Source organism: Tachypleus tridentatus, chromosome 2 (assembly GCF_004210375.1).
Source record: "Tachypleus tridentatus isolate NWPU-2018 chromosome 2, ASM421037v1, whole genome shotgun sequence".
NCBI lineage: Eukaryota > Metazoa > Arthropoda > Merostomata > Xiphosura > Limulidae > Tachypleus > Tachypleus tridentatus.
In genome coordinates, this window is record NC_134826.1 from 156314341 (window position 1) to 156327478 (window position 13138).

General features: G+C 32.9%; 1 protein-coding gene across 1 annotated transcript in view; it reads left to right on the top strand.

Annotated features, from left to right (window-relative positions):
* Positions 1-13138, top strand: part of LOC143245668 (uncharacterized) — a 79943-nt gene that overhangs the window by 15447 nt on the left and 51358 nt on the right. The window contains exon 2 of the mRNA XM_076492017.1: positions 11278-11403. Coding sequence (XP_076348132.1) covers positions 11278-11403 — 126 coding nt within the window. The remainder of the gene's footprint in view (positions 1-11277; positions 11404-13138) is intronic.

The following is a 13138-nucleotide window of genomic DNA, read 5'->3' on the forward strand; positions in this document are numbered from 1 at the left end:
TATAAGTTAATAGGTCGTGAGTTATTAATGTTTATAGAAATAGCTCATAATAAACTCCAATTTTTGTTAAACAAGTTAGAGATAATGTCGTTTTTAAAGTTATTTCATTTCTTAACCTTATATATAAGGTACACTTTAATAACCTAAATATATACTTATGTTCAATATGGGAAATAACTGATTCCAACGCTATATTACACGTTTGTTAAGCTAAGATTAGATAGCTGTGTTATTTACACACCGTTGACTTTCTCACATCAAATATGGGCAGAGTTGGTTTTTTTAATACACTACGCAACACGTTTGTTAAGCTAAGATTAGATGTGTTGTTATAAAAAGGTAGACTTTAATAACTTATATTATATATTATAATATATTATATAGTTAAACCCAGAGATACGTTATAGGTTTTTAAGCGACGATAAGATATGTTTGTTGCATAAAACAGGTAGACTTGAATAATGTATATATAACTATTGTCCAGAGGTTACATCCAACACTATTTGCGGGTTTTTCTACTTTAAAAGTAATTAGATTTGCTATATATAAGGTAGACTTGAATAATGTATATATAACTATTGTCTAGAAGTTACATCCAACACTATTCTGCGGGTTTTCTACTTTAAAAGTAATTAGATTTGCTATATATAAGGTAGACTTGAATAATGTATATATAACTATTGTCCAGAGGTTACATCCAACACTATTCTGCGGGTTTTTCTACTTTAAAAGTAATTAGATTTGCTATATATAAGGTAGACTTGAATAATCTATATATATGTGTTAAATATGTGACAGAGTTAAATCCATTACTGTACCACAGATTTGTTAAGATCAGTTAGGCTTTTTCGATACGAGGTGAAGTTCATAAGATACATATATATATATATATGCATACAAATATTTATCTACGTTAAGTATGTGACAGATTTAAATTCAGTAATGTACTATAACCTTTATTACGTTATAGATAACTTAATTCTAAGAAGTTAATTGATACTTATTAATTGTAAACTTAAATTTAGGGATCTGCCAAAGTATTTTATAATTTTATAGATAAACTGAGATGTAGCACCACATCAAAGTCTTGTTGTTTTACACTCTATGAAAAAGTAAAATCTAAAAATATTCTAATGATTTTTTTCATATAACACAGCTTACAGATTATTATGTAAACGTACACAAACAAATTGAATTGGAAAGTGTTTTCTTTCAAATATCTAACGGTAGAATTAAACTGGCAATCATGATGAGTTTATAGTATCAGAGTAACAAGTGAAAAACGTTTTGTGTGCAGCTGTTGTTTAGATCCAACTAATGGTTATAAATATTATGTATAGTATGAACTGTTTTGTTGTCGTTTTTTTAATTTCACGCAAAGCTACACGAAGGCTATCTGCGCTAGCCGTCCCTAATTTAGCAGTATAAGACTATAGGGAAGGCAGCTAGTCATCACCACCCACCGCCAACTCTTGGGCTACTCTTTTATCAACAAATAGTGGGATTGACCGTAACATTATAGAGCCCCCACGGCTGAAAGGGCAAGCTTGTTTAGTATGACCGGGATTCGAACCCGCGACCTTTTGATTACGAGTCGAATGCCATAATCCACCTGGCCATGCCTGGCCTAATATGAATAGTAAATCACTGAAAAGTTGTTTTAGTGATACCTTTATATTAATTATCTGCTATAAGGATAAAATATGACGTTTCTGAAAATGTCAATATTTGAAAGTGTTGGCTTGACAACAAATATTTTATTTATTTCGATACATCGTACTTGTGAAACTATGATTATATATATATATATATATACGCATGTGTGTATATACAAGGATGTATCGAAGAGGGTCGACTTCCATCTCCAGTGGAAAAAATATTGGAGGAAGTAGCAAAACATTAAACAAAATGAAGAGATGAATAAGGATGCAGATAATAAAAAAGTTATATTTAATTGCTTTCTGAGATCGTTTATGATCGTTGAATTAAAGTCTGAAGCGTCAGTAATATGTGAAATGTTGAATATAGTCCTAAAGGACATTTCTTCCAAACTATTAAGATCAATTTAAAACTCACAAAATATCCCTGAATCGGTCCTTTTCATTGGTGTGGCGATTAAACTTCCAACCCTGTCTTTAGACCATCTGTGAACAGCACTTAATTTAACTTGGTTCTGGGGTTCTTTTCGAGGTTCTGATGCTAGTAGGTATCAAATGAAAGAATAATTGTTATTGATAGCAGCAGGAAGTATTGGTAATTGAGATTTTTTTTTGCTAATTCTTCTATGGGAGCCAACTGCAAAAGAGCCAATGAAAAATGTTACGAATTAGACTTATGGATATTTTAAATTTCAAAGAAATCTTTAGCTTTCTAAGACTCTCAATTATCCATTTAATTAAATCCCGTTTTGAAAGGCCAAGATATACATATATTATAGGCTTGGCTGTCTTTTACTGCATTTTGCCGATACAGCTCTGGCGTTCTAACTGTATTAGGACAACCAACTAACAACAAGCTGTCTTCTAACTTTATTTCATAAGTCACACATACAAAACTCTAAATAATATGCTTTTTTTTTACAATTACTTTTACAGGTAACGTGTTTATTTTTGCTGAATTTATTTATAATTGTGGCGTGTTTCATACTTGTTTTTTGGAAATCATCGTTTAAATATCCACACATTCAACTTCGCCTTTCGGTGTAATGACATATTACTCATAGGGAGAGCTAAAAGCCGATACAACTTTCGTAACATAATACTCTTAGCACGCACTCACGATTATCCGTATTTTTCGTTATTTTATTGTCTTCACCTAATGGAGAAAAAAAGTGGTTTACGATTTATTCAGTTTCTTTTTGCTTACCAACTGGTTCCTCTATGTAGTAGTGAATAAAACAAATAGTGTTGCAGTAGGAAAACAGTATGTCATAAATATATTTATAAAATATTTATTTTCTTGAAAAATATAGTTAGAGGTAGTATATGCATGTTTACCAATTTAATGTCCTGGCATGGCCTAGTGTCAGGGCGATGGATTCGCAATTTGAAGGTTGCGGGTTTTAATCTCTGTCAACGAACACGACTTTCAGCAGTGGGGGCGTTATAATGTTACTCTAAATCCCATTATTTGCTGATAAAAGAGTAGCTGAAGAGTTGGCGTTAGGTGTTGTTGAATAGCTACCTTCCCTATTGCCTATTATTGCTAAATTAGGGACGGCTAGTGGAAATAACTTTCGGGTGAAATTAACAAAGCAAACACATTACTATAGGTTTAATGACGTATGAAGAGAAGCAAATGTCTCCGTGATTGGCATTTAATGTAACTGCAGAACAACAAATTTAAAAGAACGAGTGATATTTGATATATCACAAGGGTTTTAATTTTTTTCACCATGTAATAATATTGATTTAAAAATATAAACACGTTACATATTTATTAAGGATTCTATTGTGCCGAGTGCAGTATATATTCAATAAGTCTGTATTGAATATGGGGATAGTTTTATCTCTTTATTATTAAGTTCAAAGTTACTCTATGGGTTACCTCAACCATGAGCAATCGAACCTAGAACTTGAGTGTTATAAGCCTCAATTTTAGTGTTGAGCCACCAGAGGGATGAAAATAAAACGATATTCAATCTTTGTTAAAAAAAATATAATTTTTCCATAATACGTGATTAGTACTTATGTGTAACTTTATATTATTTAAAGCATCTTTGTTGTCATTAAATTGTACTATATATGAAATAAATAAGAAAACAACGTACAAAGTGAGTATTAAATAACAAATTGCACAAAGTAAATACGCACAAGCATGAGAACAATGTACTGTGACAGAAAATGTGCAGCGAAAATGAATACATTATTTAGAACTTTAATATTTAGTATGTTAGCCCATTTTTCATAGAACTTTACATTGTACTTTTATACTCTCATACAATTGATCAATGAAGGGCTGTGTAATGTTGTTCTAGATATTCTCTAACATTTTCCACAATTTATTCCAAGTTGAACTGTTGTTGTTTAACTTTATCAGTGCCCAAGTAACCCGATATTGTTTCGATCTTGTTTATATCATAGTGACTGTTCTATTAGACTTTCTATGTCTCTAGTAGATTGTCACTACACTGTCTGTACGCCTGGAGTCATTTCCATGTTAAAAGATGAAGTCCTACCCAAAGAAACACGTTTCTTAGATAATGGTTTGGTGGATTAAAAGATGCTTTTATCTGTCGGCAGTCAGGGAACCATCGATTTTATGAAAGTCTGCAACATTCTTGGCTAATATACAACTTCACAATTGTATTGATAAACTTACACTGTAACTATTGTAGACCGACTGCTATAACACCCTCTAGTTAGCCTTCGAACAAGCTGCCGTTGATTATTGCCAAAAAACTTAAACTCGTAAATAAGGAACACTTTTTACTCTGTATAATCATCACATCTCTGTACCTGAGTTTCAATATTTGTTGTCGTTGTTGTATTTTCTCAGCAAAGGTTTCCAGGCATCTCCACGCCCACTGAGACAATTTTAAACTAATACGTATTTTACTGTTCTTAAATAAATATTAATATTTTTACTTGCAGCAAAGTCATATGCAATATATCAACTGTAACGTTATCCTACCCTACATTACCTTAGATAGTTAGAGTTTTCTTCTTTAACCACTGGTTGCCTGGCACCCAGTGACATTGTACCGTGCCAACCGACATGTTTACACGAAAATATATAATACTACCCTGTGTAATTTACACTTCATACCCACTTTCCCTCTCTGTTTCCATAATTATTTCTAAGAATGCAAAATGGGTGATAACCTATGTAAACAGGTTAAAAGTACACAGAAAGAAAATATTTGAATTGTTTTAACCCACATAAGCAAAACAGCGAGAAATTAATTGTTAAAATTTCTATAATTGCAGTAAAATAACTGTTATAATTTTGAACGTTGTGGGGTTACATGAAGAAGGAATTAAAACGAAAAACTTTAGAATGGTGCACTATTAAAACGGCCCGGCATGGCCAGGTGGTTAAGGCACTCGACTTGTAATCCGAGGGTTTGGGGGTTCGAATCATCGTCACATCAAATATGTTCGCCCTTTCAGCCGTGGGGGCGTTATAAAGTTACGGTCAATCCCACTATTCGCTGGTAAAACAGTGGCCCAAGAGTTGGCGGTGAGTGGTTATGACTATCTGTCTTCCCTCTAGTCTTACACTGCTAAATTAGGGACGGCTAGAGCATATAGCTTTCGAGCTATGTGCAACATTAAAAACAAAACAAACTATTTAGACGAAAATGACTCGTTTTGAGTTGTCTGGGATGAGTGTTAAAAATGAAATCTATGTTTGGTTTTATGATTTAGTAATTCCAGTTTTAAATACTTACAAAATTTATATACTAGTTTTTAATATAATCTGTGGAAATTTATTATGGACGTTCGTAAGTAAACACCAACAGGTAAAGAGCCCAGGAAACAGGGCAGTTTTAATACGAAATTGAATGTAAGAACAAACTTCATGCAATTCAAATTTCTTCAACAAAAGTCTTATAAGTCTCTCCATATTAATATTTCTTAATTATGTAATAGTTTCTACCAGAAGATTTGTTTGTTTTATTTGCTATCTTCGCTCTTCCATTGGGAGGAATCTAATTCTGGTTTGTATTTTCCACCTTTATAAGTCCATAAATTTACAACTGGATCAACAGGGTACTCTACTGGAGACGTTCATAAAAATCTTCATTAAAAATCAATATTTGTAATAGTTAATGGTGCACTACATTTTTCTTAACCTGAAGATGGCCTAGGATGGTCGAAACGTTGTTCTCTCCTTATCAATAAAAGTTTTAATACCCATACCATCCGTTTTGAGATACATTTTTATTTCAATGGGTTTCTTATCATCAAGAATCCACGGATTGCTTGACACCTGAGAGATGTCTTAGAGTAATAAATAAGTAATACATATGACAACGAAAAATGGATGAAAAGTTCATTGTGCCACCAGATTGTTTATGTGTGATCAATAGAAATTTCGTGAGGTGATTTACGAGTCGCTGTGTTTGGTTATTTCATTTCTAAAGTCCTAGTTGTCTTTATCCTTTATTAAATGAAAATCGTGTCATTCAGCACAAAGTTTGAGCTCAGTGCATTGCTGATGCTAGTTCGTATTCAGGAAGACCTATGGTTGCTATGGTAACACAAACTCTCTTTTCTAGCCCCATGGGATTTGTTCCCCGATATTTAGACAGTTACATGCTTCAATTGTAAGTGTAAGACTATCATTATTGGATGTCCTTGTAAAAGTGAAACACGTCAACTACACAAAATGGATTTAGAGTTATTGAAATACCTTTAACAAGGTTTCCAACTTTCTGTTCGTCCACCCAGAGCCAAGATGAGTAAATAAAGAAGCAAGCGACACAGAAAAATATTGATTAATTTCTGCTAAGCATTCATTACATTAGATAAGAATTTGTGACGTGACAAACTGTAGCTATTTAGTTTTAAAGATGTAGAATAATAAAAAAACACAAACTTTCTAAATCAGCACATCTGCTTTGACACTCCCTACACGATTATTTGAATAAATACTGCTTGCATAAAAGTTGTTTATTTACTATTTGATTATCTTTGATAAGAACGAAACTATAGAATAGACCATATAGGTTCTATTCCCAGCGATTATTGAACCATTTTGCATACACACATTCTTTAGACTTGCCTTTGAGCCAACAAGAGGCGTGCGTGAAAATAAAGGATATATCAGACATTTTTTAACTTTGGCAAACGATGTCGATTACATATTTTTTTTATCAAATATTTAACATAGTAGGTACAACTCAGAAAAAATAATTATATGTCGCACTGATTTTAAATTGCAAGCAAAATCAAACTCGACAGGAAAAAATCAGGAACAATTTGAACAGTTCTTGTTTGTTTGTTTGTTTTTAACACGCTTGGCAATGCCGGGCCTGAACAGTTCTAGTCCTTACTTTAGGGAAGAGTAATTTTATCTTAACAACAGCCCCAGGATGGCCAGGTGGTTAGACGCTTTACTTCTAATATGAGGGTCGCGGGTTCGATTTCTTGTCATACCAAAAAATGCCCGTCCTCTCGGCCGTGATGGTCAGTCCAACAGTTCGTTGGTAAAGGAGTAGCTGAAGAAGAGTTGGCGGTGGGTGGTGATAACTGTCTGCCTTCCCTTTAGTCTTACGCTGCTAAATTAGGGACGGCTAGCGCAGATAGACCTACTGTAGCTTTGTGTGAAATTAAACAAAAAAAAATTTAACAGTACTCTAACTTTTGTATTACTGAATTTAGTATTAAGAACTGTGATACTGTCACGTACAGGGTGATACCACGTACCATATAGACTCTCACACCCCTAAACAAAAGGGAAAACCAAACTGTAAATATCACTAAAAACAATTTTTTATGCATTAACCTGCGTAGATATCACGGCATAAAAAACACTCACGAAGTGCTGTGGAGTTAGTATCCTTAGATTCACTTAAGGGTCACCGTGTCACTTCCTGTTTTTATATGTTTAACTGTTGTTTTTGTCCTGAAAATAAACCAAGTGTAGTTAAAACAAAATAATAAGGAGATTTTTACAAAATAATTAAAAAATAACTTAATGTATCTATTTTTCAGGTGTAAAACATAACTTGTATAATAAAGAATTAAATTTTTAGAAAGCTCAACAAGTTAAATATTTTCTTATATTTATAAAAAAAGTGTTTACTTGAAATATTACTTCTTTGTCTCTAATAAAGATAGAACCAAACAAAAACGGATTTTGAGCATATTGACATAAATTTCAGGAAAAGAGAAACTTCAGTTTGGTACTACATTCTATTTGCCGAGCTACAGTTAGAATGTTCTAAACCTAATTCGGTGTATAAATATTCTCTGACAGATTATTATTTAGATCTAGGCTGCTTGATTATGAATTTAGCGATAAATGAGCGTATATTGACTATGTTTAAAGTGAAATTATCACAGATTGTATTGTAGTGACAGAGTAGAGAATAATAATTCGTTCGTTTGGTTAATTGTGTCCTAAAGCAACTGAGTCAGGTTGCGTGGACTTTGACGGAAAAAAAAAGTTTATTTAAAGCTCTGGATACAACTGTGATAACCAACAGCGTAACAAACATTTGTATATAACTTTCACTTATATATCTTTGAATACGATATCTCGTATATCTTTCAATATATTGTTTTAAAAACAATGTAGTATGTTATTTTGTTTGTTGGTTGAAATTTATCGTCAACGAGTTAAAGACATCTACTGTAAAGAATCCGGTCTTCAAAACCTTACAATGGTAATTACAAAGTATCAACAAAAATCTTTGTATACGACTATTTCAAACCAAAAAATACTCACTTCATCAGAAGAATGCAGACTATTTAGAAAAACGTTAAACGTTGTAAGTAGATGCGTTGATTTTTTTTTACATCTCAAAACTAGGAGATTCTGTTGAACCCTTTCCACGTGCGTTCGTGAGAGTAACAAATATTTTCATTTCTTGATTTTGAAATTCACATGTGATCTTGTAGTTTAAAAAATGTTTAATTCTTCTCATAACTGTAGTATAAATTGCAACATTAAGCATTTCTTATGTGGTATAATTTTAGTGTCTATTGAATGACAGACTACACAATACTGTAATGTTTTATGAGTGGTTAATGACCTTCCGGTCGTTTTCGGAAAAATACACATAAGTCAATTTTATTCTTTAAATACTGTCGCCGTAAAAATATCTTCTATATTGTTTTTATGCCCTAGTGATGCTACAAATATAAAGTTTAAAAATCGTAAATTATGATATTTTTCTAAAAACAAGTGAATATTTAGTAAATAATCGAATATTTAGTAATCGTCCTCACTAAAAGAAAAAAAAGACAACAAATAAAGATATTAGTATATCAATTTATCTACAGTTTACTGGTAAAATATTGTCATCCAGTGTTATACGAAATTAATTAATTGCAGTATTTCCAAGTTGAACGAAATGATCAATTTAACAAACTTATGAAGCACTTTTTACATTTTAACCAATTTACAATCTGTCGAAGCAACGTATATCTGTTTGAAGGTAAATTTCATATAATTTTTTCATCGTGAAATAAGTGTTTTAGAGGAAGAATATTCAATTGTGTTGGAAGTCTATAAAAATGCTTAAAATATCAGTTAGTTAATGCACTCATAGCTAAGAACGAGGTTGTTTGTTTACAACTTTCGCCCATAGGGGAAAGCAAGTCAAAGGTACCCACTACCATCTTTTGGGCTATTCTTGTCCGAAAAAATAGTGGAATTTTACTGTTGTTCTTATAATGCATCTGTGATCCCAATTGTATAGATCTCCTTTTCGTGACAATGAGCAGCGAAGTAATTCAATATACACCTTTAAATTTGAATTATTACATTGTTCACTTTGTGTTTCTATTTCCTTGATGAAAAGGCATGATCTAGTGGTAGGCATTCCAAACTGTAAATTCGAGGGTTCACGGTTCATTCATCAAATAGATTTAAAACAGAATATGAAGAATAGTGTAATCCAATTGTAACAGGATATTTAATTTTTATTGACGGTACTCACTACATTAATGGACATTTGGTGTAGTTTATTCGAAACACATGACACGAAGTTAACTCAACTACATGCACTGCACACGATACGCAGTTAATTTTAACGTGTACTGCATCTATTTTGTGTATTTGTTTCATTGTTAAATTTCGCTCAAGGCTACTCTAGGGTTGTCTTCGCTGGTCGTACCTAATTTAAAAGTGACAGACTGGAAGGAAGATGACTAGTTACCAGTACTTGGGCTACTATTATCTTAATCGAGGGATTAAACTTAACGTTATAGAGCCACCAAAACTGAAAGGGCGAACATTTTAGGTGACGGAATTCGACCCAACAACTCGCAGATTAAGACCTGAGTGCTCTGACCAACAGGCCGTACTAGACCTTTTTTGTACTTGTATTGACCTAGTGAGATAATTAAAAACCTGCGATCATTAAACTCACCTCGTCATTCTATCATCTGAACACGTGCTATTGCTTTTCCGAATTATATGTAATGCTTAACATATAGTGATTAAATTTTCATATGGAATTTCCTTTTCTAGACCTACAAATGACATGGAAAATAAAAATCGACAAAAAAGAACTTTTTAACAAGAAGAGAGTATAGAAGCTTCTCTTCTCCTTACTTTCGAAGCATTGACCGACATGGCCAGGTGATTAGGGCGCTCTACAGAGGTCGCCTGTGGGTCACAGGTTCCAATATTCGTTACACCAAACATGCTCGCCAATTCAATCGCAGTGGCGTTATAATGTTAGGGTCAATTCTACTATTCGTTGGTAAAAGACTAACCCATAAGTTGGCGGTGTGTGGTGCTGACTAGCTGCCTTTCCTATCGTTTTACATTGCTAAATTAGGAATGGCTAGCGTAGATAGCCCTCGTGCAAATTTGCGTGAAATTTACAAAAAAAGCAAACAGAATGCTTCCTATGTGTTCTTGGGTTCTTGTCAAGGTCTAAAGCAACATCTTATAAATACAAATAACGCTTAATCTTGGTGGAGGTATTTTCATGGGTTTATGTATCAATAATATGTTTTTAGTACATGGCAAATTAGATTAGATATGTTATCTTGTATTATCAGAAGAAGACTATATGCTTTTAAGTGATCTAGGCTTTTTAAAGTAAGACACTCCCTAGACAGTATGTCATCTATATATATATATACTGCTAGAGCATGTAGAACATTTAAAAATAAACAAAGAAAAGCTTTTAGCAGCTGAAATACAAAACTGAAAGATTTGAGAGAAAAAAGAAATGTTATCACTCTTTCAACCAAACAAACTTGATCGGTATCGTTGAAACCGTTTCAGATCTTTCCGCTGTATCATCGAATACGGATGTCAAAGTAAGAATTAAAATATCCATCGAAACGTTTTTCTTGCAATGAAAACCAACGCTAAATATTTAATGATTTTTTTAGTTGCGATATCAAAATATTTAAAATCTTACAACCCTAAACACCAAGAGCAGGCAAAGAAATTTGTTGTCCATTATTTTGAAAGGTCAAGGAATTTTGTTCATATCCTAAAATTTTGTTTCGTTTCCATAAATGCTTCGATTTAGTTACTTAGCTCAGAGTATATTTTATTTTTGTAATAGCAGCTGACAGTCTTTCTAAGACCTCAGCTTTATTTTCTAGCAACATTAGAAAAACGCTGGATTTGTCTCTGTAGGTGACCTTAAATGTGGAGAAAGGCTTACCTCTGGGGCTACTGATACGTGGAGGTATGGAAGACGGCTTAGGGATTTTTGTTACAGGGGTTGATAACCCATCTGCTGCTGACTTGGCAGGATTACAGGTAGGTGCTTAACCTAAGAGGATTAGGCTTAAAGTATTTATATATATATGTACATGAATTTTGTGTGTGTGTGCTTGTCGCCATCCATTACAATCTCCACATGTCATACCCCACTCATGAACACACATATAAATATAACTCATTGTTCTTTAAGAACACAGTTGAAGTTTATTTGTGTTATGCCCAATAAAAGATTGTGAGAAAGTGCGGATGATATAATCTAAGCCACTTCGTAATTATATGTACAGCAATGGATTCAGTTACTCACACGTATTGCATCTATCAAACACTCTCTATTTTATAATTCAGTTGTTGAGTCATTCAGGCAAAATTCAGAAGTGGTTTAAATATTTTGAATTTCATGTAAGGAAGCATTTTTTATCATCATTGGTCAACCGACAACACAACTGTTTCGTGTTTTTATTAAGAACTTGTGGTCTACAATGATTTAATTGCTTAAAACAATTGTTCTTCTTTCCATTTTTTAGCGCAAAGCTACACAATAACTTATATGCCCTCTGTTCGTCGCCGCTGGAACAGAACCCCAAATTTTAGCATTGTAAGCCTGAAAACTTACCCCTGACGTTTACAATAAAAGAAATGAGCTTATAAATAACAGATACGATAATTAAACGAAAATGCTCACGAATAATAAATTACTAGTAATACTCAATAACCTAAGAAGATATTAAAACCTGAAATGATTGAATTATACAGAATAATCAAACAAGTATGCCCCTATTAACGTTATGTGATTGTTACCATTCTTAAAATTACTTTCAGCACATGTTGGATATGAAGTTAAGAAGTAGAAGTTGTTGTTGTTTTTTATCGAGGCTTACGAATTTTCCGATATACAATACGTTTTCCCCTAGTTTATTCTCCATTCTTCTCCATTATGCTTATCATAATAGCATTTCTTCTGCTGTGGTCCATAAAATTACCTGTCCCCTAGTGCTACAGCGGTAATTCTAAAAAGTTATAACACTTAAATCTGGAATTTGATTCTTCACGGTGAACACAGAGATTGCCCAATGTGGCTTTGCTAAAAACAAAACAAACTGAAAACTACCAATATATTCTTTGCAACTTGAATTGTTGAAAAATTAAAGAGTTTTTAAAAATAGAATAAACAAATTATAAATTAAATCTTTCCTGTTGTTTATAATTCTTTAAACAACTGATTTTGCGGTTATGATTTCTTAGTTTTTAAATGTATGGACTTCTACAGATTAGGATCTTTAAAAAGCTAATCAGTTTTACATTTTTCTGGTTTGATTACATAATTTTTAAAGTTCGTTTTACGGATATAAATAGTTACCAGATTATTTTTATTTAACGATATGATCACATGTCTCTACAACTTAGTTATAAAGACATCAGTTTTTAAGAGGATTGTTTGTTTTTCTTCTAATTTCGTACAAAGCTACCCGAGAGCCATTTGCGCTAACTGTCCCTAATTTAGCAGTGTAAAACTCAAGGAAAGGCAGCTAGTCATCACCACCCACCACCAACTCTTGGCCTACTCTTTTACCAAAGAATAATGGGAATGACCGTCACGTTACAACTCTTCCACGGCCGAAAGGACGAGCATATTTGGTGCGACGGAAGATTTGAATCCGCGACCCTAGAATTACGAATTGAGTGCCTTAACCACCTGGCCATGCCGGGCTGTTCACAAAACGAAAACTATAAGTAAAACGATAGGAACAGAAAATATTAAAACTTTTTTTTA